General features: G+C 38.9%; 1 protein-coding gene across 2 annotated transcripts in view; it reads right to left on the bottom strand.

Annotated features, from left to right (window-relative positions):
* Window positions 1-26279, bottom strand: part of LOC122797642 (cytochrome P450 2D20-like) — a 487724-nt gene that overhangs the window by 365141 nt on the left and 96304 nt on the right. For both annotated transcript variants that reach the window (XM_044066188.1, XM_044066192.1), the window contains exon 3: window positions 14047-14199. In XM_044066188.1, the coding sequence (XP_043922123.1) occupies window positions 14047-14199 (153 nt within the window). The remainder of the gene's footprint in view (window positions 1-14046; window positions 14200-26279) is intronic.

The raw sequence follows: 26279 nt of genomic DNA, 5'->3' as shown, positions 1-26279 counted from the left end.
CTAAATTGTCTGGAAGTTTGTCCAGTGTAAAAAGCTTGACATGTACAGGTAGCCAGGTATATAACCCAATCTGTGCTGCAATTTTCAAAACAATTAATATTATACAACTGACCGGTGTTTTTACTTGTAAAATTTTTGGTCTTAAATACATATTTACAAAAAGAACAATGACCACAGGGGTAATAACCACGTAGTTTTTCCCCAGATAGGGTGGTTTGATGTAATACAGTGTCCTGAGATGTAATTCTTTTATAATGAGAAAAATGAGACCCAAGAGTTTTGCCTCTGTGATAGGAGAAAAGACATCTGACTCCTAACCAGTCATCCAGATGCGTATTGGTTTTAAGTATGTTCCAGTGCTTATTGATAACATCCATCAATTGATTAGTATTTCTACCAAAAGTAGTTACAATCCTGGGCTTCTCTAGGTTGAAACTAGAGGCTTTATGTTTGTATGTCAACAGGTTGTCCCTGGATAGGTTTTTTGTCCATTGTAATGCAGAATTAAAATCATGTTTATTATATCCCCTTTGTATGAATCTATTTGAACGGTCATTCTGACAGCTGACCAGATCATCTGGTGATGAACAAATTCTCTTCATTCTGATAAACTGTGACTTGGGAATATTTCTGATAATGTGCTTGGGGTGCAAGCTAGAAGCATGCAGCAAGCTATTATATTGCGGGTATTTTCTGTGGACCGTAGTACACAATGTATTGTCCAATTCTCTATTTAAATGAACATCTAAAAATTCAATATTGTGCGGGTTGTAATTAACTGTAAATTTATGTAAATATAAATGATTTATCTATATAATTCTAACCCCTCCACATTACTGTACTTTCCACTATGCTCTCATTGTGATCGGGTATTTAGATTCCTGTATCGTTGCAACCTTTGCTGGGCACAAAACATATCCGTTTTGATCAACACTATAGCAAGCATACATACATACAAACATACATAAATCAACTCATAAGGAAAATTTAGGCAGAGCAGTCTAATTTGAGTGTAATACATGTATTCCTTTTATGAAAGAAGTTGACAGATTAAGACAGAAATAAAGTTTCTTCCTTTAATTACAGTTACATAATTGCCTAAAATACACCACTAGTTGTAGACGTATAGAAGTCAAATGGCAATAAATCTTGTGTATACTATAACATAATTTTGCTGATTTTAAAAAAGAAACCATCTCCAGAGCTCTTAAATATTAAATATATTAAATATATTTATTTATTTATTTATTTTATTTTACATTTGTTGACCGGGCTAGTCCAACTGGATATATGTCCATTTTCAATAGATGCCCGGGGAGATAAGCTCCGAGGAAACAAACAAAATCACATATACAAAAATTAATGTATACAATGAACATTGCAGGTGCAGTACAGAGAATAATCAAAGAGGTCATTCGTTCATAACATAGTACAAAATATACAGATATAATTAGTACAATACAAAATGTCGTTGCAATACATCATAATGAAAAAGATGGCAGCTGAATTATATAATATATTAGTATACAAGTAGTCATAAAGCAAAAGTAGGAGCTGAAATTATACAATATATTAGTAAAAGTAGTCTCCTTAATGAGATTCTGAAGATGTAAGTAATAGTATAGAAGGACAAGGTAAGTTGTTATTAAGAAAAGGAACTTGATTACTGAGAAGAGGAGGGTAGGTTGAACCAAGTAAGAAGAGCTAGTTGATCAGTCAGGTTTAGTACAGGGGCACAACCAGTGTGTTCTGAGGAAAGTTTCAATTTGGTTTTATAGAGTGATATAGAGGGAAGAGAGGAAAGTTCGTTAGGAAGAAGGTACCAGGATTTTCCAACAGTATTAGAGAAAAGAGAGTCCCCAGTCCTGTTGTTTGATTTACAAATATTTACAAGAAGTTTATGTGATGATTGTAAGGTCTTTAGATTGTTGTAGGGGGTAATGAGGGTAGGTAGTATAGGGGTATTGATAGGTTGGTAAAGGGTTTTATGGGCAATGGTCAGTTGGTGGAATTTAAGCTGATTTTGTAATTCAAGCCATCCTAGCTGCTTTGGATTAAAACAGTGGTGGGTTCTGAAAGGGTTACCTGTAGCAAATCTGGCTATGTTGTTGTAGGAATTTTCCATTTTATTAAGGTTGTTTTTAGAGAGATTAGTATATATGGGTGAGGCATAGAGGAGAGTAGAAATTAGATGGGTGTGAGCAATAGTTATTCTAGCTGCAGGAGAGAGGAAGGGTTTGATCCTGTAGAGAGAGCCTAGTTTTCTATTAACAGATTTTAGAGTATTGTTAATATGGGTGTCGAGGTTAAGGTTATCTATGGTGATACCTAGTAGTTTGGTAGTTGGATCTGGGGATATGAGAGTACCATTATTGGATGTTACTGTGAAGTCTATTGGGGGGGACTTACAAGTAGGAGTAAAAAGGAGGAGTTTAGTTTTTTGGGGGTTCAGAAGGAGACAGAGCTGTAAAAACCATTGTTCAACTGTGTTAAACACATTTTGGGTAAGGGAGTGAAGTTCAGATATAGATGTGGCTGAACATATAAGTGTTAAATCATCCGCATATTGTATGCATGTAGCTTGGGGGATTGCTAGGTGAAGGTCGTTGATAAATACAGAAAACAGGAGAGGTCCTAATATGGACTCTTGAGGAACACCAATGTTACCGGGCAGATGGGTAGATAGAATGTTATGCCAAAGTATAGCCTGTTGTCTGTTATCTAAGTAGGACTGGAAACATTTTATAGCTAGTGCATCTAGTGACAGGGATTTGAGGATATTTATAAGTATCTGGTAATTTACCATATCGAATACCTTAGACAGATCTATAAACAGTGCAGAGGAAAGCATAATGAGGTTATGGTTTTTATTAATACAGTCAGTAAAGGAAAGGAGGGCAGTAGTACTGCTGTGGGAAGGTCTGAAACAATGTTGAGAGTTTAAAAGTAAGTTATTTTGGATTAGGTGGTCTGCCAATTGTCTGTGGATGCATTTTTCTATGATCTTTGCTAAGGGAGAAAGTAGGGCTATGGGACGGTAATTGGAGAGTTCAGTAGAGTTCCCACCCTTGTGAAGGGGGATAATATGGGATACTTTCCAGATTTTAGGGATGTGTCCTTCACTGATAGTTCTATTGAGAATGGAAATGGGATAGGCGATGGATTTGGCTGCCTTTTGTAGATATTCAGTGGGTAGTTGGTCTGCTGAAGGAGTGCATGGTTTCCGTTTTTGGATAAGGGTAAGAATATATATTTTTGGGACTGGTTGGAAGAGAAATGGAGGGGATGGGTTAGAGTTAGTGTTGGATATAGTTAAGTTCTGAGTGGATAACTGACTAGCAAGAGTTTGAATGGCCTCAGTGAAAAGGGTATTAAAGTCATTAGCAGTCTGTTTGGGATTCTCGTGGTCTGTGCCTTGTGGGTTTGGTGTGATGGATTGAACTGGGTGTAATAACTGATTAATACTCACCCAGAACTTTTGTGGTTTATTATGGTGAGTCTGCTAGAATTGTAGGTAGTAGTTTCTTTTGTCAGGCAGCATAGCTTTTTTAGTTTCATTTCTCAGCTGTCTGTAGTTTTGTTGGTCTACTGGGTTTTTAGTTAAACAAGATTTATTCCAGTATTTATTTCTGAGATGGATTTTTTGCCTGGTTTCTTTTGAAAGCCATGGGGCAAATTTAGTTTTCATTCTAATAGAGCAGGTTGGTGCATGGTGGTCTAGTACGGCTAGGAAGTTAGAATTAAAGTAATTAACAGCTTCCTCCAGTGTGAGGTATTTAAGGGAGATCAGTTACATGCTCTTAGTTCTCTCTGGAAGAGATCAGGGTTGAAGTTTTTCTTGGTTCTAATTGTCCTAGATATGGTTGGATTAGGTAGATTGGATTTAAGCCTGATGATGTAGGTTAGTGAGTGGTCACTTACATCATCAGGAAGACTTCCAGCTTCATATGTCTGGGGATGATTATTTATGAGAATCCAATCTAAGGTACTTTCTTTCTTATTAGGCTTGTTTATCCTGGTAAGGGAGGTAATGGTTTGAGAAAAACCAAAAAGGTTAATATGGCTGGTAGGGTGGCTACTGCTACAACACTTCCAATTAATGTTAAAATCACCTAGGATTATGGTTTCTTGGGGTAAATATTGGGATAACCAACAAAGGACATTTTCTATGGTGGCAATGTTATTACCAGGAGGAAGACAGATACAGATAATATAGATGCATTTGAATGTGTTAAGTTGAAGCTTGGTAATAAGAATTTCAGCGATGGTGTCTTGAGATGGTTTATAGTCATAGGTAGTAATCTGTTTCCCAGATTTAAATATGATAGCTACACCACCACCCTTTTTGGTTGCACAGTCAAGTCGCAAAATATTATAACTGGGAGGGATGACTTCATTGTCTTTAGTTACAGGTTTTAACCAAGTTTCTGTTAAACAAAGAATGTCAAAGGAGACTTCCAAGAGAGCATGGAGTTGTGCAACTTTGTTATTAATGCTACATATGTTGAGGTGAGCTAATAAGACTGAGTTAGGTGGTTTGGTAAGGGAATGGATAGTAGAGGGGTTGGGGTTGAGGAGTTGAGTGGTAGTAGCAGTTGTTGGGCCTGGGTTTGGGTGAATGTCTCCATCTTTTAAAGAGAAGAGTAGTGTTTGAAGTTTAGGATTTGGGAATTTACTATATAGAGGTAGAGATTTTCTGGGATTGGGAGAGTCATATCTAATGTGGGCTATCCTATGGTATTTTGCTAGTAGATAGCTGGGTGTAGATGTTATGTTAACATGGTTAGTGAAAATAGGTAGAGAAGGAGAGGTAGATAGCTTATTGAGGTAGAGAAGGTGTGGGTATAATGGGTGTTCATAGGAGGTTAGCTGGTAAGCTAAAGTTAGAGGTGGTAGAAGTGTAAGTTTGAGTAACCTCTGTAAGAGGGCTGGGATGGGTAGCTTATATATCTGGAAGGGTAAATTGTTAGGTTGCTGTTATAGGCTCGGAGGTATAGTAGGTGCGGAAAGGAATAGGTGGGGGGGTGTGGTGGGAGAGATAGGGTGGGGTAAGTGAAAGGAGGGAATTGGAGTTAAGTGGCCAGTGGTGAAGGGTTTGTGATTGGTGGAAGAGGGAAGGGGTGTGATTAGATGGTATAAGAGTAGGACCCCTGAGGGTGGGTGGGATTTGGGGGTAGGGTAGGGGAGTGGAGTGAGCCTGCAGGGCGAACAGAGCGGGTAGAGACAAGTGAAGGAGAAGCTAGAGAAGAAACTATCAGCAGTGCTAGTAACTGAAGGAAAGTTAGGCAAGTCAGGAGTGGGAAAGATCAGAGATAAAACAGAAGTCTATGAGAAAAAAAAACAGGTGGGTGTAGACAGCTGAAGTAAAAGATAAGTGAGAAAATAAGAGCAGGTCTAGGACTTAAGAGATGTAGTGTAATTACAGAAGAAATACAGAGGGATAAGCAGGAGATAAAAGATAGGATAAGTGGCCGAGTGGGCAGATCTAGTATTGCAGGAAAGTATGTAAGGGAGCTAGCTGGTTTAGAACTAGGGAAGGTGTGATAGCTAGTAAAGGGGATTATTATAAAGTAGAAGAGGTTTGTTGGATACAGAAAAGATAGTAGGGGAGTAAAGGCTGCTGGCTGTTCAGGCTCATAGCATACATTAGAACCTCTGAAGCAATAGTAGACGGTAGTCAACTTTATAAGCAGGACTTAGACAACCACATACTTTCTTGCTTCCTTGAGAGAGGGTGCAGGGAAAATAAGGCTGTAAGATGAGACTGCAGGTATTTCGATAGGGTCCGTTGTCACCAGGTAGGTGGGCTCTTAGAGACTATATCAGGAACAGTACAATGGGGGGCAGGGTACTTTAGGGAGAAAGAGAGACAAACGTGGAGGAGAGAAAAAAGAATTAACACATAGCAGGTAGTTATGACACTTAAACAAACAAAAAAGCTTTACATGAAGACACAATTAATAAAGTAGCTTATATTCATGCCCTTATTTTTGAAAGAAGTTATTGGAATCACTTTTAAGCTTGTAGTACTGTGACATTATAAAGTAGTCTAAACTATCATTTAGAGGAACTCTGAATCAGGTTTACTGAAATTGGGAGCAAGCAAAAACAAAAACATAAGCTTCTAATATCCAAATATAAACTATACCATATATCGTATGGAAAGAAAAACATAAGCTTCTAATATCCAAATATAAACTATACCATATATATTATGGAAAGAATATCATATTCTTAAAACGAAGTAAGAGTACAAGTCACCCTCCTACAAAATCATATAATTCTAACCAATCATAGTGAAAGATCATCACAATTATGCTTAATTATTCTTATGTTACTGAAATCGGGATATTCAGCCTAATTCCTGACCCTCACATAAGACTAACAGCCTAAAGTTTGAACGATTGAACATTGGTAATACAAACAACAAATGACACAAACAGAGGCCTGGCTTGTCCAACAAAAAATATATTATTGCTATTACAGAATTGTGGCTTAAAGGCAAGGTTTGCTCCTCAACCATTCCTGGATATCTACTTACTTTCATGGACAACAGAACATGTCAAAGGCCAGGTAGTGGAACACCTCTCATAACTAATACTAAATTCACATTAGTTGATGTAACACAATCAAACACTGATAAAGATGACAGCTCAGACTGGGTCCTATATAAAGACAAACACCTAAAGTTGCATTCAACAGCAGCTCCCCCACAACACACACCATTACCGGATGCTTAGCATATCATCCCCATAGGTCTCAAAAACAATATTAGAATCCTGAACAGCTTTAACACAAATGCATAAGGAACCAATAAAACAGCTAAATTGCCTCTACAATAAGTTCTTCCTCACTCTCCTAGTTATGAAACCCACCAGGCCGAATAACTCAAGTGTCCAAGACTCAGCCTATGATCTGATTTTCATTAATTTTCCCCATATGTACACAGATACATCAATGCCACCTACAAATTTAACTCATCCCCTCTAGTACAGCTCTTTTGAGTGTACTTTTAATGCCCATTGGGTGTGGCTTAAGCCTTTGAAAAATGAGGTTGTCATATTACAGCTCAAATATTCATATTTCTGGAACTAAGTGTTACTAGAAAACTGTAACTGGCAAACTATTCAGGATAAATTAATCTTTATATTAGTGGCATTCATTCAGTTTGATGCTTTAAACTGGATTTTATAAGCCAAAATAAAGGCAGTGAATATTAATTTTGTAATGTTGTATGAAAGGCTTAAGGTATCTCAGTAACCATTCAAGCAAGACACATACTGCTAGCAGAATTTTGTTCATACAGCTGTGAGCTTTCATATGAGTTCTGTCTGTGTTAACTGAATGTTGAGATATTTAGAGAAATATGAAAATTATTACAATATAAATATTAATTATAAAAATAATATTCCATATCTCTTTAGCTGCATTAGACGAGGGCCAAATATCAATACAATTGTGTTTGCCACCATGTATGCTTTAAGATGAAATCTGATACCTTGTATGTAGGGTTTTGTAATTATTAATGCATATATGAACAAGCAATATTTGACGCCTAGAGGTGTCAGTAGGAGGTAACTGCAGAAATGCCTGGAGGGGCACTCGGCTGCAATGAATTAAGTGACCTTAGACAAGTATTATCTCTCTGGTCCATCAAAACACAAATACCTTCTCTTTTAAGCATTTCTGGATGTTCCGTCTACAAAAGTATGGAATCAGACAGACCTTGCTGCTTGAAGGCATTTAAGCCAAGGTGCTAGAGTTCGACTGCTGTATTTTATTAAAGTTTTACACTTTTGAGAATCTGTAGCCAGTTTGTCATTTTTATTTATAGGCTTTGCTGCTGAGCTTGGAAAAAAACATTTGTCTCCATGTCACAATGAAACAGTTCAGGAGCAGCTTTAACAAAGTTTATGTATAAACTAATTAATTTGCAAAATCTGCTCTTCCCCTGAAAGGAAAGAAAAATTAAAGATAAAAGATATCCCTAGCGTTCGATTCTCAGCTAGAGCATCTTCTGTGTGGAGGCATGCGTGAATGGGCGTGCCTTCGTTGAAGGTTGTGCATCAGGGCTGGTAACTCAGCACGTAAAAATCCACTACCAAACATTAGTGGACCGGAGTTCCGCTGTGGCGACCCCTAACCGGGATAAGCCGAAAGACACAACAACAACAACTAAGACATTGTAACCAAAATCGAAAAAAACGTAACTGTAAAAAGCAGGACACTGTGTTCGGTACAATGAAGGTTGTCTTTAACCTTTAGCCAGGACCCAAATAATCCAACCGATGCAAGGTCGTCACAAAATAAAGTATATTTATTACAAAGCCCACAGGCTAAAAATGAACGAAACAGTACACAAAACATATAATTCACTGATACTGATTTAGCGCTTTCATCTCCTGTCCAGGAGACTTCTTCAGAATCAATGTATCCCAACACATTTTGTAATTTATACAGTTTCAAAACTTATTAAAACTCATTAAGCTGTGTAATTGGCTGGCATTTAAATACCTCCTAAATTGAGGTTCCAAGTTTAAAGGCAAATACAAGTTTAAAGGCAGATTATCCACATAAATACAAAGAACTAGAATATGTATAATATGTATAATGGCTTTTGTAATAAATATACTTTATTTTGTGACGACCTTGCATCGGTTGGATTATTTGGGTCCTGGCTAAAGGTTAAAGACAACCTTCATTGTACCGAACACAGTGTCCTGCTTTTTACAACTAAGACATTAATTAAAGTCCTAATTAAAATAATGATAATATTGAGTCTGTTTGGAAAGTGAACCCCAAAACTACTGAGTTGCACTACATTTACCTTGAATTAAGATAAGAAACAGAAAGAAACAAAAGCAGACAAAGCTGTTTATCTAAGGATATACTAACTGATTATAGCCACAAACTTTACACATAATCTGTTAAAGATCTAATCACATCTATAACCAATTCTACTAACTCATCCTACTGCTCTAGAAACAATTTCAGTTAGTCAGAATGGAATCCATTAATGTGTTTTACATAAAAATCTGACATCAGTGGTACATTCCATCGGAGCACAGCAGTGTAAGTGAAAAGGACTGGAGGGTCTATATTTTTCAATTGCATAGCTACTTATTGTCACTGACAGAGAGCAGATGACATTGGTTTAAGTGCTTTGTGTGATGCACTTTCATTTTTCATAGGTTCATGGATGTACATTAAACAATTATGGCCTTTATAACCTAGCCGTGCAACCCAAATGTGACCCACAAGTTTTATGTTTTACTCATTAATATAGGGAGTGATATATGTTTACAATGTGATTTACTGGCTGCCTCTGTTCATCAGAGACCAAGGCGCCAAACCAGAGATGAATTTCCAATTTCACATCCAAGTTTGGAGAGACTTTGTCTCACGTGGATTGGGAGACTATTCCAGAGAATGTGAATTCTCTGAGATACATGTCTGTTTCCCCAGCATGTCCTATTTATGTCTCAAGTAAAATTTAACTCTGAATCTAGTAGTTCTGATGCTGTTTGTTTTGCAAATGTGCAAAAGGTTCATCATAGCGGGGTCCAAGGATGCCTTGTAAGCCAAGAATAGATCACTTCTCAGTAGTCTATAGGAGACTGAATATAGAGACAGGGCTTTGAAATGATCCACATATGGCATTGTGTTTATGCCCTGTATTCTTTTTATAAGGAAACTTTGTGGACATTCCAGTTGCTGCATGTGTCTGGTCAGGTGCATACAAGTTAGCATTATATACAGTGGCTTTGGCATCAGTCACTTGTCTGTGTTAGACCTTTCTGTAGGGTGTTTTTATCTTGGGGAGGATTCTATAAATGCTCCCAGTCTGCACTCATCTGTGCACATGGTCAGCCAGAGGCCTTTAACATTGACTTTGACTTATGAGAAGTAGATGCCAAAGACAAATGTGCTCAGGACACAGCCTTGAGTGTATCCATTGGTGACCAACTTCTTTATTGAGGTGATCCGACCGATCCTAACCTCCTGGCTCCTATCCATGAGCCAGCTTGCTATCCAGAGCATTATATAGGGGATTATGCCTAATTCTGTAAGTTTGTTAGCAATGCCTGAGTGGGGCATTGTATCAAATGTCTAAGAAAGATCAAGGTAGAGAGTATGTTACCTTGGTCAAGAACACCACATACACAAATGCCATAGATATAGCCAACCTGCTGGCAGACAGGGTCAGTGAAAACTTCACCCCCCTGCCCCCCCATCAGTAAACCAGAACATCCCCAGCACCTGCTCCCTTACCCTCATCACCAGGGAGCAGGTCTTTAATGCCCTCTCAAAAGAAAAACAATACAGTCTCCATGGAACCTGACAACATCCCTAGCTGCATCCTGCATGAACTCTGGCATGAGCTCTCAGCTCCACTAGGCACCCTATTCAACCAAAGCCTGAGCAATGGCTTCAACCCAGTCTAATGGAGGACATGCACTGTCATCCCTCTACACAAAGGTGAAGCGTCCACTGACCCAGGCAATTATAGGCCCATCAGCCTAACTAGCCTGCTCTGCAAAGCCATGGAATGCATTATCATGGACCTTATAAACAAGTACATTGGCAACCTCTAAATGCTTGACCAACACAGTTTGGTTTTGTCAAAGGGAGATCATGTCTATTAAGCTTGGTCAACTTCTACAAAACAGTCACCAAAGCCATAGACAAGGGGAAGACGATGCACACCACCTACCTTGACCTAACAAAAGCCTTCAACACTATTCCCCACTTGGGCATAATAGATAAACTCTCCCAGCTAGGCATCAACCTGTATGTTACCAGATGGGTAGCTAATTGGTGCACTGATAGAACCCACTCAGTCAAAATAGGGGAAACCACCTCTAGTAGTAGGCCCATGACAAGCGGTGTACCCCAAGGATCAGTCTTGGGGCCTCTACCTTTTAGGATATACTTTTCTGAAGTGCAAGTCAATACCAGTGGAATGTGGCTAACCAAGTTTACAGATGACTGTAAGCTAGGTGCTGTCTTAAATTCCCCTAATGTTGTGAACATCCTCCAAGAGGGCCTTAGCCAAACTAATGATTGATGGCAGGAGCATGGCCTCAAACTGAATGCCAAGAAATGCATCATTATCCCCTTTGGGAAAAATGGCATCCCCACTAATTATCAAATTAATAACAATGTACTAAGCATGCAAGCAGTCATGAGGGACTTGGGCACCCAGGTTGATAGCAACCTAACTTTTGACCACCACGTTGCCTCCATTGTACGGAAGGCTTTCTACATGGCCCATCTCATAAGTAATAAAATCCCTGTACTCATCCATTATCAGACCCATTATCGAGTACAATACCCCCTTCGGTATGTACCTTGCCAAGCACATGCAGCTGGAGAGACCACAGAGGTTCCTGACCAGGAAAATCCAGGGTCTCAAACACCTGTCCTATACAGATAGGCTAAAAGCCCTGTCTCTCTGCTCAGTCTCATACAGACTGCTCAGAGGTGACCTGTGTCTGGCATACAAGGCCATCTCAGACCCAGCATTGATGGAGTCGCTGCATATCCATAAATTAAAATCCACTTGGGCAACCCACACGCAAGGCCTAAACCTGGTCTGTGAAATTAATAGAACTTGTTGGCAGGATTGAATTGTGTCCCAGAGACTCCCCCGTCTGTGGAATAGACTCCCTCTCCATATCAAGCAGAGTACCTCACTAGCCCTCTTTAATAGGAACTTGGATGACTGGATGGGAAACAGAAAATACACCCCTGGGATCCCGCCTGTGTCCCTGCTGGACAGGGGAAACATGTCCTGACTTGGTGAGAACATGGGCAAAATATTTGGCTAGGCTTATAATGCCTCTGGGCCAATAGCGTAGTATCATCCTATGAACCTGTGATCCTATGCACTGTTTTACTCTCTTCCATTGTCTTGGTGACTTTTTCAAAGAAGTCCACCAGGTTCACTAGGAATGGCCTTCCTTTAACGAAGCCAAATTGAGATGGATCTAGTGTCTGGAGGTCTCCAAAGTCTTTGTTAAATCATTTCCATGATAATTCTTTCCATGGCTTTGTAAATAAGGCTTGTCACACTAATGGGTCTGTAGTTTCCAGGATCTGTTGATGGTCTGCCTTTATGAAAGTGGATGACCATTGCAGTCCTCCATTCTCATGGCACGAATCCTGTTTTGAGGCTGAAGTTGAATAGTTACTCCAGTGACCCTGAGAAGTCATATTTTAGACTTTAATACAGAATGTCCAATAGTTTTCTTACAATAAGTTGAGTCTCAATGATAATTTGGTAATTTACATTGATGGGTTTCTCTCTTTCTGTTTATATATATGTATATGTATATATGGGTCTACTTCATTTGCCCTAACTTCCAATTGACTGACATCCATTTGCCCGAGACCAAATGACTGAAATTTAATTTGACTGACACTTCATTTGACTGACACTTCATTTGACTGACAAGTATTATTGGCAAGTAAATGGAATATGCCCCCTTCCCCACTGTAGTGCGACCCTAGAGTTAGAATATATAGTTAGGGGGGTAGGGGGCACAGCCCCCACAATGGGGGGTGTGGGGGGCGAAGCCCCCACTTACTTTTGTTTTACTAAGCAATATGAAAGAAAAACCAAACAATATAATATGAAATGAAGTGGGGGGCTTTGCCCCCTCACCCCCCCCATTATGGGGGGCTGTGCCCCCCACACACCCCCAACTATATATTCTAACTCCAGGGTCGCACTACAGTGGGGAAGGGGGCATATTCCATTTACTTGCCAATAATACTTGTTAGTCAAATGAAGTGTCGGTCAAATGAAGTGTCGGTCAAATGAAATTTCAGTCAAATGGGGTCGGGCAAATGGGTATCAGTCAATTGGAAGTTAGGGCAAATGAAGTAGACTCGTGTGTGTGTGTGTGTGTGTGTGTGTGTGTGTGTGTGTGTGTGTGTGTATATATATATTTAATTTAATCAAAAATATCTAAATGTTAATGTTGCTAACACTAACAAAAGGTCAAAAATGCAAACAATGACAGGTCACAATGCATGTGTGAGGAATACCCTCAGAACATGCAGTAAAATTAAAATAAAGAGTTTTCACCCATACCACCATGTGTGGAGCTGTGGCCCCCACTCCTCCTTGCTAGTTATATAAATACTAACTCCAAGATCACATAATCCTGGGGAAAGGACACACACACACACACACACACACACACACACACACATACATACATATGCACACATGTTTATATGCCAGCTGATACTGGTAATGTGTCATAAGCAATATGATTAGCTGTATAATTAATTTGCAGACACCAGCTATAAGCAAGTAAGCTCTATGGTTTGCTTTTTAGTAGATCAGCAATTTCACTGGCTAAGTACTTTCAGAAAAAAACAAATTATAGTGTTACCTGTGCAGTGGTAACTTAAAAGCATCTCTATTACAACCTTGTATTCTTCTTAACAGTAACATGCATTCCTGATGTACTTAGAGTTTTCCTTTCTTTCTAGAACTACTGTTTTTTTTTTTTTTGCTGTATCATATTTCTCTCCCTGTCTGCTGACCATCGGTGTTACCCACCCCATATGAGTCATAGTCAGGGCTTTATAACGCTATACCACTGATCCTGATCTTTCCTGCAATAGTATTTCTTCAAATAAAAATATTATAAGCCACCCTAGTAAAAATAGTGGCTGAAACTTTTAGTATCTACTCCTTCTAAAATGTAATTTAAAAAAAATCTTATTCAGAATACCATTTGACACTGACACCAGAGAAAGGCTAGAAACAATTCTTTAATGTGGCCAGGACTGCAGAGCTCATAATGTTGCCATTTGTCATGTTTTCATTTGATATTCAATTCATATATGGGCCCAGTGGCTCACTTCAGTGGACTGCAAATCTCATATCTCCTTCATAGATTACTGTTGGTTATTTTATATGTTGAATTTAAACTTTATTGCAGAAGTAGTACCTTGCATGTTATCTTCTACAAACCTCATTTTAGAGCAGTAAATGAAATCACCTATTGCTTTTAAAAGATAATTTACCTTTCTTAGTCTGGAATTCGTTACATACAAATCGAGCTTCCTCTATGATTCTGTCTTCTAGTGACTTTTTCCCTAGTCCAAAATTCCTCAAGGTGGAAAGTGTGAACCTTCTTTGTTCCTTCCAAGATCGTCCATAATGAGCAAGTACAACCCCTGAAGAGAAAATAGCATTTGATATTGTTATTTTGTTGAATTACTAAAAGGTATGTTTCTTTTAGTTCTGGTAACTTGGTTGATTTACTGAATGGGTGAATTTTACCAGAGGATACAAAGTTTCTCAAAGCATCTTAATTTTCAACTATGGTATCATTGTAAAATACAGTAGACCTGAGGAAAATAATACTAAAGCATATTTATGTGTATGTACAAAATGTTAAGCAATATCACAGAATCACAGAATCACAGAAAATACAAGCAACTGGGCCATGTGTCCATTTATGCCATGCCAATATCTGACCTTAGACCTTTCCTCTTTTTTCAAGGAACGATAGGCTCGTCATGCTGGGGGTAAATTTATGAATACCCATGCAAATGTCTAACTATTTTTTAAAGGAGGATAGTGTGTCACATTGCTTGGTCTAGAGTGGAAGTTTGTTCCAAAGAGGTGGATGTTGTGTGACAAATTTGTCTTTCCAGTGTCATTTGTTTACTTGCTGAAGCAGGTTCAGATCTCTAAACCCAGTGGTCACTGAACTGTTTGATCTTTGAAGATATAAGAGGTCTTGAACTGCCATATCCTACTTTTCTGAAAAGCAAGGCACAGATCACCCCTAAGAATTCTCTAGGACACTGAATACCGGGGCAGAGCTGCCAACCTCTCCTGATAGCGCAGATCATTTAGCATTGTGATTTTTCTTGTTATGAACCTCTGGGGTTTCTCCAAATTCCTGATATGTCTAATACAATCCATCCCAAAGGGAGCATTGTATTCTATGATGGGCCTGATCAATGCAGAATACAGAGGAGAAAGGACTTTTCTGGATCTTGAGGATATAACCTTTGTGATCAACTGCACCAGACAGAAGGATTTCCTAACCATTATTACAACATAATGATCAAAACAGAGGGAATTATCTACCCATGTTCCAAAGTCTCTCACGGTATCTTCATTTTGGAATGGGTTGTTGTGTACTATAAGCTGAGTTGAGGGATTGTTTACCAAATGGGGCAATGTTGCACTTTGTAGTATTCAGTTTCAGCGCATTTTCTGTGCACCAGCTAAAAACATGTGCATGCTCAAGTAGTAGCTTCTGCATGTAAGAAGGGGATTTGAGAATGAAGCTCAGTTTACAATCATCTGCTAACCTGGTTAACCAGAGATCTCCATTTTTAATTTAGAGATCAGAGAATTAAATGCAGTAATAGAGGTCCTAATATAGATCATTGATGGACTCCATTGGTTATCTTTTAGCATTTAGTTTTAGCCTGTTTTCTGTACAACAGCTATTAACCATGCAATTACCACATAAAAGCAAAGTATTTGTGGACAGTTGTGCGAGGTATCAATGAAAAAGATTTAAATAATTATGTAAATCCAAGAAAACTGGCATTGACTAGAGAAACCTGGACAGCACTTTGCCAAAAACATCTGTAATTCACAATTCAAAGTTAAACTGATTTCTGTATTACTTATATGGAGCAGATGAGATAATGAAGGCAGTATATTAATGAGACTGGAAAAATGTAAATCATGGCTATCAAGCTGCATATATTGCTTGAGCTGTATAAATGCACAAACTGATTAGCATACCAGAAGACAATTAACTGAATAAAATTTAGGGGCTAGACGTTAAAGCAGGTAAAAGCACTTGGAGCAGCTTAAATGTTGTACATTCTGCTGACTATTAACAGAAGAGATATGGTAGGTGTACCCATTTCATACAAAGTCATGCCATAGTAGCAATAGCAATTTTGTTCACAGCAGAACCCCACACCATGCTGACTGATCAAAAGCACAGATTTGATAGGTGAATGCTGATTGACATTTATGATGTCTGCCGTGTGGATCTCACATCACATGGACTGCCACTCTGACCTATCCTGCTGGTCTGCAAGGTTGGTACTGAGCTCAGTATCATGACAAAAAGGTCATATGATTGATCTACGAGTAATACTCAAAGCATATCCCATCCTCTACATTAAAGAAAATGGATTCAGTACTCACATGCATACTGCAGCATGCAAGGCAATATCACAAAGTCCCTGCTGCCCCAAAACAGTGAAGCACTATGCAGCATTACACATGGTGACAGGACATATGGCACAGTGCAGAGTACCCACACAAATATACATGCCTGACTACATGACGAAGTGATAACTTATGAATCAAAAGGAATTCCTCTCTTCAGTTAAAGTTGTATGCAGTATTGGTAGCAGCATCACCGGTATGTCTTGCAAACATGCCAGGAGTGTCCATGAAGAATTTTTGACAAAAAAATGTACTCTATGTTGGTCATTCACCTTGGGTCATTACCTCCATGCTTTCATCATATAGATAATTATTTTTGACACAAAGCACACTATTAAGATAAAAAGCAATGTTCTATGGAAAAGGCAACAAGGAACACATAAAGACTAAGCAGTCTGGTGTCCATTAGCTAAGTGATACCACTTTCTGATCCCTCCAACAGTTTGCTGATGACAGATAAAACTGGATTGAAAAAAATGCAGCCTAAAAGGTAGTTCAGATGCCAACACACCATATGGGGTTTGATCTAAAACACACAAGAAGGGTCAGCATAGACTTTACAGGCCTTTGCAATTCTGCTCAATGAGTGGATACACTGATGTGTGACATCTGAAGAATGTGGTAGAGATGGAAACAGGCCACAGAAAAACAAAAGAATGAAGAATCAGTGGGAAAAGAGGAAGCATTGCCACAAAAACATGCCACACAACAGAGAAAGAGCATCCCTTTTATAGCATTTAGCTAGCAATTGGTGGATATGTATGCAGAAAATAATAACCATACAAAGACTGAATTCCAGCTGACGAACTCAATCTAGCCAGACAAGCTTCCAAGTCAATTTAAGAGAATAAACCCAGTCCTCGATCTAAGATCTCATATTTTTCTATTTCAAAAGTTGAATACAACCACTAAAGTCTTCCATTTGGTTTTCAAAAGCTTTATTTTTGAAGAATGTCCAACATAGGTAGGTGAGTGCTGTATTTTGTTACAAGACAACTGAAATAAAAGGAAGAGAGGTTTTTGCCACAGCGCTACCCTACCTATGTTGGACATTTTAGGTGACAGATGACTATGAAGTATGTGTTACATTGTCTGCCAGAGTGCACAAGGTCATTGTGTAATCAGCAGACACACGTAGAATATATGAGTACATGACTAAAGAGAAATGCGGTATAAGCTTTTCAATATATACGTCACCTGATCAGGCTGGCACCCTTTCCAACAAATGTCAAACCCACAGATTATCATCATCATCATGTACATAGACTACATAATCCACACAGTTGTCAAGGGCTACATGCACAGCATGATATAACAAATTATGACAACTGTACATTAAGTAGATGTACCCCCTGATCAAGGGAAGTCACAGTGGATGAACAACCACATGACCACATATGGATAGCACCCTTCTATAGGCTCTAGCTGTAATAGAACCTGATAGTGTCAGTGTTGGGCTACTGCTACCAAAACATTGAAGCAAATGCCAGAGAGAAGGGCAGTTGTTCGCTGAGCAAAACTCAATACAGCCACAGATATCATAAATACATCCATCTAATACATGGTAGCCTCAGGTGTAGTATCCATGGGGGTATGTAGTACATGTGTAACCTGTGTCTCTTCCTTTGCAGCCTATATCTGCTCTTTCATAACTTGAGTGTACTGCAGTATGCCATCCCATGCTATCCACAGAGACACACCTGTCATGCACAGCTTATATCTGAACTCAACAGTGGTATGTAGTTGCATATATCTGATTTCCAAGCAGTGTAAAATATGATAAAAATATTAGCTACGCCAGTCATTATCAGGGTAAGGGGATGCAGCAGATAGGTTGTCAGCATAGTAGCTTGCCGTAACAAGTTACAGCAAGGCCTGGCACAGGTGGTGTGGTTGATGCTTATGACATCACAGGAACAGTACTCCAGCAAAGGTAAGACCCCGCCTCCTTTCCTGTTCTGCACATTTCCTTGCTTCTTTCAGGACAACTGGCAGCAGTGCATAGCATTCAGACATTGTGAATGAACTAGCTGACTCCAATAATCTAGACTTCTCACTGTGTGTGACCCACTATCTGTCATAAACAATGTCATGAACAAATGCTGACACAAACATGTCTGCATGATCTCTGGAACCCATGTCAGACTGTATGTATAAAGTAGTTAAAAAAAGTGTTATTGCACTCAACATTGTAAAAACTATCTCAAGTGACATACATATGTTTTAAGGGCTTGGCTAATGGCCTGGAGCTGAAACTGATTGTGTGTGTGTGTGTGTGTGTGTGTGTGTGTGTGTGTGTGTGTGTGTGTGTGTGTGTGTGTGTGTGTATACTTGTGTATGCAAGTGTGTGTGTGTGTGTCTGTCTGTCTGTCTCATACCTCTCAATCGTACTGAATTTCTCATTTTTTATTGGTTTTGAAATTTCATGGCTCTTTTTATTTTTTGTTTTTTTCGGCTTTTTGGGCTAATGTCATCACATGCAGAGGCATGCACGGTGACGTCAGCTTCGTGAGCAGCCTACCAGCCTGTTGGAATTGGCTGAGGGCTCGAGGGATTCGCTATACTTTGTTTCTGGGCAGCTAGCAGTAGTAAAAGTAGGAGCCATGCATGCATTTCCTCAGCTGCTCCAGGTAAGGAGGACAAGTAAAGTAAAAACTCAACACTTTAGCTCATTTATACTAGCATTTGACTTGTGTGTTTCTTTTCTGCCACAAGCATTCAAATTAAGCTGCAGAAGTAAGTGTGTGTGTGTGTGTGTGTGTGTGTGTGTGTGTGTGTGTGTGTGTGTGTGTGTGTGTGTGTGTGTGTGTAAAATTCCCCAGTTAGGTATAACTAGTGGTTAGGGTTACTCAGCCTCAAACCCAGTGCAGTGGTAGTGTTGTTGCCTCACAGCAAGAGGTTTTCTGGTTTGATTCTTGGCTGAAGTGCCTTGTGTGTGGAGTCTGCATGTTCTCCCTGTGTTTGTGTGGGTTTCCTCCCATGATACATAATACATGCATCTGGAGCCTCTGCTGAGAATTGGCTTTGTTCCAAGTTGGGTTTCCCAGTAAACAAAGGTAAAATAAAATTTGTGTTTTTTTTGGCAAATCAGTGAGAACTGAATTCACAGAATAATGATAGACATTTACGTTTCAGTCTTCCTATCTTTCAGGAAACACATAGTAACACAACATTTTATTCTAGCAATTTTCTAATATTATACAAGCAATGTTTAAAATGTGTTCCCAGTTTTGGGCCTTTGTCACCCCCAGTACATTTTGGCTTTCTCCTGGTTTCTTGTGCTGCACAATTCTTCAGGGAAAGAGAAGTTTAGTGCTGCTTATGCAAAGTCTACTTGCATTGTTAGTAGCACAACAGGTTTTATACTTGCTTTTGCTGCAGAAGGCTGTGGGTTCTACTCCCACAGTATGTAGATGGATTACTGATACTGTACTGTGTTGTACTTTTAAGGGGGTTGGATGGTGCAGTCATGAGAATGTCCTCCTTTGGCGGAGATACCTAGTAACTATGAACCTGTTATCAGTTTGTCATCCATTCCCTAAAGAAATATTACTAGCTTATCATTTTTAATGTAACATAGGCAATGTATTCTTCAAGGGCAGCAGGCACTTTACTTGTAGATGAAACAAAGAAATATAAGGCTGTTTGCTAGTAGCAACCTCTTCATTAGTTACAGATCTCTTTAATGTGGAATTATTTAGATGACTTTTACTTCTGCAGAGATTGTGCATATTTACTGGTACTGGTGGATTGTAGAAGTCTGAGTAGACTTTTATGATGGAAATGTTATGAATTGGGCAGTTTTGTCATTATTGGTTCATGCATTTTGTTTCATTGCTTACTGGAAAAATGTTCAAAACAATAAATTTAAAACACGCTCTAACAAGTCTGCTGTATTATACAAGGAATATAATTTAATACAGTCAGGAAGATGTACCAAAGAACACATGTATGTTTCATGTGCAAGGGGCCTATGATTTGAAAATAGCCCAAAGGTAATCTTTATCCACCACTGGCCAGATGCATTTTCTTTGAATGTAGGTTTCAGTGCTATTTCAATGAATGTGAGTTCAAGGGCAGAGACGTTTTAATGCTAAGTCTATTTTCATTGTGAGACTGTATTGCTTTGTTTAGCAGATGTCTATTAGTGTTTGTGCTATAAAATGTAAAATATAAGTTTTAAATGAATTCCAAATAATCATTGTAGAAGTAAAGCAGTATGCACATTACAGTGTTTATAGTAAATGGGGTGAAACAGTCAAGTAATGAGACAATGGAATAGCTGCAGGGAAACTCTGGGGCCATATTTTGGTTGTCTGTTTTTCAGTTTGCATTTGAAAGTTGGTATCCCACAAGTCCATTGGAGCGGGTGGGGTTAGATAACTATGTATGCAGATTTTATGTTAATAAGCATACAGATTTGTACTTATTTTTCATGGGCCTTTGTCCAGATTTGTGATGTATCCAGGTTGAGAGGTATGCTCTGCCTGTGTATATGTGCATGTGTACATGTATGCATGTGTGTAACTGTTTTTTTTTCTTCGCTGATCACAGAAGTAAATCTTGTTTTTTTCATTTTTACATTGGTTTAGTTTCAGATTTTTTTGTAACTTTAACATGCAGAAATCAATATAATGCACATCAGTGTTTCTACACATCATTGATTAACACCATAATCACATACACTGCCCAAAGACAAACAGCATCAGTGATTGTTGAGCAATCTGCAGCTTTGCTTCATAAATGCATCTCTACTCGTCTCTCAGAAAGGCTGCATACTTTTTTGCACTTCATCTGTCTACTCAGATAAATAGCTTAGTTTATACACACATAAAAATGGGAAAAAGCTGTGCCACATATAACTATGGTAAGCACTGGAAACTTTAAAACACTCTCAGTGTAATAATATTCTTGAATGTTTCTGATGTTACCACATACTGGAGTACCCGAAAAAAATATTTTAGCTGTAATACGCATTTGCATTTGAGCATCAGGCTACATTAAGGAATTTTTTTTTTACATCAACTTCCTTGTTTTGCTAAGAGCATTATGGGTTTCAAAGACATAAGGGACCTATTCAAAAAAAAAGAAAAAAGAATAAAAAAGTCCCAGTAAAACATTTCATTTGATTTCAACTTTTAAATAAATGAATAAGCAAGGACCTCTTTCAAAGCATGGACTTCACAGTTCATCTCCTTCAGCACCTGTTTATTTTCTGTTCTAATTTGCCTTTCCCCTCTAAGCCAATCAAATATCTGTCTTTGGTCACAGCTCTAAAGGGTTTCGTAACCTGTTTCACACTCTAATGTGATGGCAGCTGTACTGAGAACATCACATCTGCCACCTACAGATGAGAACACACATATACCACATGCAGCTTATTGATCAGTCAGTGATATAATAGGTACATATTGCCAGACATGCCTGCTTGCACAGGTACACTCTGACTCTGCTAGCCTGCAGTATTATCCATAGTTGATATCTCACCAGATGCAGATGGGATGGTTGGGGGGTGCAGCACTGGAACAAGCTATTATATAGGAATCACAGACTCACAGTAAATGAGCTGCCACTACTAGATTCTGTAATATGTTAAGGAATGTTCTCTGTCTTTGAGGTACTAACTTCAGCATGTAGTGTTTAACAGCATGTAATGCAGAATTACCTGATGAAAAAAGTAGAACACCTGTAACATGTCCCTCTCCCCCATGTGTTCTTTACTTGTAACTGACCAACAAAAGAGGAATGGAACTCCTCACAAGGTCTGATAAATAGGACCTAACTAGTTACACCACCAGCTGTCTAGTAAACTAAGAACCTCACACTGCTTCTTTATAGCATGAGCATGCCTTACTGGGCTACTGATGGTAGATTTGCACCAGCTATGAGTGGCCACTGAAAAAGGTAAAAAGTCCCTACTTAATGGAGAAGTTTGCAAATACAGTATCGTTATTTAAAAGAGTAATTTCTTTTTAATATAATGGCACTGTATAATACCTCTAACCCACTTCTGGTTGTGAGTAATGCTTGTTTACCCATGGCTAGCTTTTTGTCTGATCATTCAGGCTTCACCCATATAATCAACCTGCACCAGCCATGGGTAAACCAGACATAATCCACACCCAGTCATGCTAGAATATACATATATATATATATTTTAAATGCCTTACTGAAGATCACTGCAACTTTGACACTCAGACTGGCAAATAAGAAAGGGCAGCTTTATGACTCCAGTATTGAAAACTGAAATTTGTTGTAACATTTTCAAAGCAATGCTATCCTTCCCTATCAACAGCTCCAGTACTACTCCTAGGTTACTGTACCTCAGAGTAAGGGGAATTCTCTAAGATAATGCAACCTTGAGCATAATATATGATATACACAGAAGAATTTACTGTTTTCTTTTACTTTTGAATTTTGAACGAAGTGTATTAATCGGGTGTGTGTGTGTGTGTGTGTGTGTGTGTATATATATATATATATATATATATATATATATATATATATTTATATATATATATATATATATATATATATATATATATATATATATATATATATTTATACACGCACACACATAGACACACATAGACACACACACACACACACACACACACACACACACACACACACACACACACACACACACACACACACACACACACACACACACACACACACACACACACACACTTATGTGTGTGTTTATGTCAAATGCCAAACTATCCTATATGCACGTGGTCAGTAGTCTGTCATATCCATATGGCCATCTGATCTAGTCCCAATCAATCAAAATGCTATAGGAAACAGAAAAACAATCCCAAACACACATAGGTTCGTAGGTGATTTCAAGGCTAGAAAACCCTGTAGGGGGCTTTTTAAGCCTAGCCATGCTTCCCAAATGTATCTGGCAGGTTGATATTCTAGTATTGTTTTATGGGTTATATGTAAACTTTTGCATGGATGATCAAGCATTTACAGACTGCTTTTATCTGTTAAAGGCACAGGTGCCAGACCAGGGGTAAATTTGAAATTTCCCATTCACCTGTCCAAGTTATACTTGAATTTGGGTTGTGAATAGCTTTGTTTGACATAGATTAGAAGCCAAATCCAGAGAAGAGGTAATCTGTGAGACACATATCTGTCCCTCCAACATGACCTATTTATTTTGCAGGCAAAGTTTAGGTCCCTAGATCAGGTAATTCTGATGCTATTTGTTTTGCTGATGTGCAACAGGTCCATCAGAGTGGGATCAGAGGATGCTTTGTAGGCCAGGCATAGATCACCTCTCAGCAGTATGAAAGGTACCAACTACAGGGACAGAGCTTTGAGACGGTCTGTGTAGGACATGTTGTTTATGCCCTGTATTCCTTTTGCAGATCTGTACATGGCTTGCCCTTTTGCAGAGGGATGAGAATTGCAGTCTTCCATTTCCTTGGCACAAAGCCTATCTAGAGGCTATGGTTAAATAATGATTCTAGTGGTCCTGATAGGTTATGTTTCATATTATTAAGGAGGCATAATTGGATATTATCAGGGGCCACAGGTGAAGTGTTCTTGGCTTTGGAGAGTACATTGAGGACCTGCGCCCTAGTGATAGTTGGGGAAGTTATGGTTTAGATTATTTCCTGATGGGTACTGGGGGGGTTAAAATTTGAGCTAAACTTTTCAGACAGTAGATTTGCTAAATCTTCCAGCTCATTACAGGTGGCTCAATTTACATTTAGATTGGCACACTGCTGTGTATTGCCTTTGAGGTTGCAGACATAACTGAAGAAAGCTTTGTGATTGTCCTTGCCCTGTAAAGATAATTTTACCTCAGAACTAGCTTTGGTAGACTTGATTCCCCCCACCCCCAACCAGTTGCTTGTTTAAGGGAGTGCTGGGCACTGCAATTGCTAATTTTTGCAATGATTTGCTTTCTTTTGTTAGCCAACGTATTAATGCTGGGATTCCACAAGACTGCCTTATTTTGTGTGTTTGTCATGTGCTTTTTCCGGTTATGAGGAGCTGCTTCATTGCAGCTATTAACATGATTGTACAGGATTCCAGTAAATTTCTACATAGGCAGCAGTGTTCTCAAGGTTGGGGGGGGGTTTATAAGTCTTCCAGAGTGTCATGTAATAAAAGGATTCCTAAAAATATCAGTGTTTGCTGGGGTCCCAGATTTTATTTTTATTTCAAAGGAGACAACTTTATCATATGACCTGACCAATGAGGGCATTACACTGGGGAGGGTGTAGTGTTCTCTCATGTTTGTGAGTACCAGGTCAAGGATGTTTGTGCCCTAACTGGTTCTGGGTGTCTGTGTTAACAAAATCCAGGAATCTATGGGCCTGCATGTCTGTGGTTGTGTTTGATTCCCAGTTTATAGTGGGGTAGTTAAAGTCAACCATGAATATTGTGTTGGGTTGAGTGGGGTATGTCTCTAATACATTTAAGTAAGACTAAAATGTTCAGGGGTCATAAAGAGTTAGACCTATGACATGAAAGGATATGATATGGGACTTCACCTGTGATAATATAGGCATGGAGAAGCTCAAGAAAATCATACAAAAGACTCTTGAAGTGTGCTTGTTTTTTATGAAAATTGAGACACCTCCACCTTTTATTCCTTCTTTTGCAGCAACTGGTCTGAATGTGTGGAAGGCATGATAGCTCTGCAGTGCTGGGGTGCTCTCCATGATTCCAGACCATGTCTCAGTAGCCGCATAGATGATATTCTGCAAGATGAGGAGAGTTTGATAGGATTTCAGTTTCTTTATTAGACTCCTGGCACTGTGCAGTAACACCTTCAGTTTTTTTTTAGTTGGTTTTGCTATGTCTGAAGATTTAACAGGTTGGCAATGTCTAAAACAGGCACTATGAAGATGGCAAGGTTTTAGCCAATATTTAAAAGCCTGGAGGAGATAGGTTCAGACCATTCTTGGCAAAGCTGCATAGTCTACCAGCCATATGATCCCAGGCTGAAAAAATATTGTGCCACCTTTGAATGACACCACAATCTAAGCCAATATTAAAGCCAATCATCTTTTGCTCATATTGTGGTATAATTCTTGGTGTAGGTAGAATACTGCTCACTGCTAGGTACATACCCAGCCAAGGGCACATAGTCCAAGATCTCTGTCATGTCTCTCTTCAGATAGTCCTAAGGTTGCCACCTTTGCGCCATTACATTTCCTGACAAACAAGCCACAAATTCACATGGAATGAAAACACAACCCTTGCTTCTGGGTAGCCAACTCCCTTTTAGAAAGACAGACCCAAAACTACCAGTGTTTTAAATTATATAAACAGTAACTGCATGGCAGCCTTAGATGACATGGAGCCCTAGGTGAAGTGTTCCATGCACTCCCAACCCCCACTGTCTACTGTCAGTCTGGCACACAATCCAGTGATCTCCTGTTTTCTCACTTTGTCTTACTGTCAGCTTTTTCCTGCATCCTTGTAACACATCCTGAATGGCAAAGACTGTACTGTAATAACTATGAAGGAAATAATTTAATTGTGCTGTGACTCTGCTGGCTACTAAGCCAATGATGACCTGAGCAAAAATATCATGGTGAAATAAAGAAACCAAGTAATTTTTTGTCTCTTTCAATGAAGAGAAAAGTTATGTCCAAGGCATAATCTTCATAGCTGGTAACATAGTAGTTATCACAAAACTGAGTAGTAGTTATACATAAACTGAAAATAAAAAGCTTGTAAGGGCACATAAATCATATCTTGGATGATGTTCTCCCTCCTACCACACCACCCCCAAAAAGATAGTGATTTTTCAGTATACCTGTATGGCGCTAAGTTGGAATGAAAGTGAAAGGACAGATGACCATAGTCATATATTTATAACTGCTGTCATACATCTACACAGTCTGTCACCTCAGCCCTAAAACCGAAAGGCAAACACCTTCTGTGTCCCATCTAATTTCAAACTAGCATGAAAGTGAAAGAACAGAGCAAAACAACATATTTCAAGCTATTGCTTCAGCTGTACATATGTGGCATGTCTTCTTTCCCCTATCCCCAAAAGATAACCACCTATATA

This window comes from Protopterus annectens, chromosome 1.part0 (genome assembly GCF_019279795.1).
Source record: "Protopterus annectens isolate FY-2018-M chromosome 1.part0, PAN1.0, whole genome shotgun sequence".
NCBI lineage: Eukaryota > Metazoa > Chordata > Ceratodontiformes > Protopteridae > Protopterus > Protopterus annectens.
This window is presented reverse-complemented; position numbering and strand designations above follow the sequence as displayed.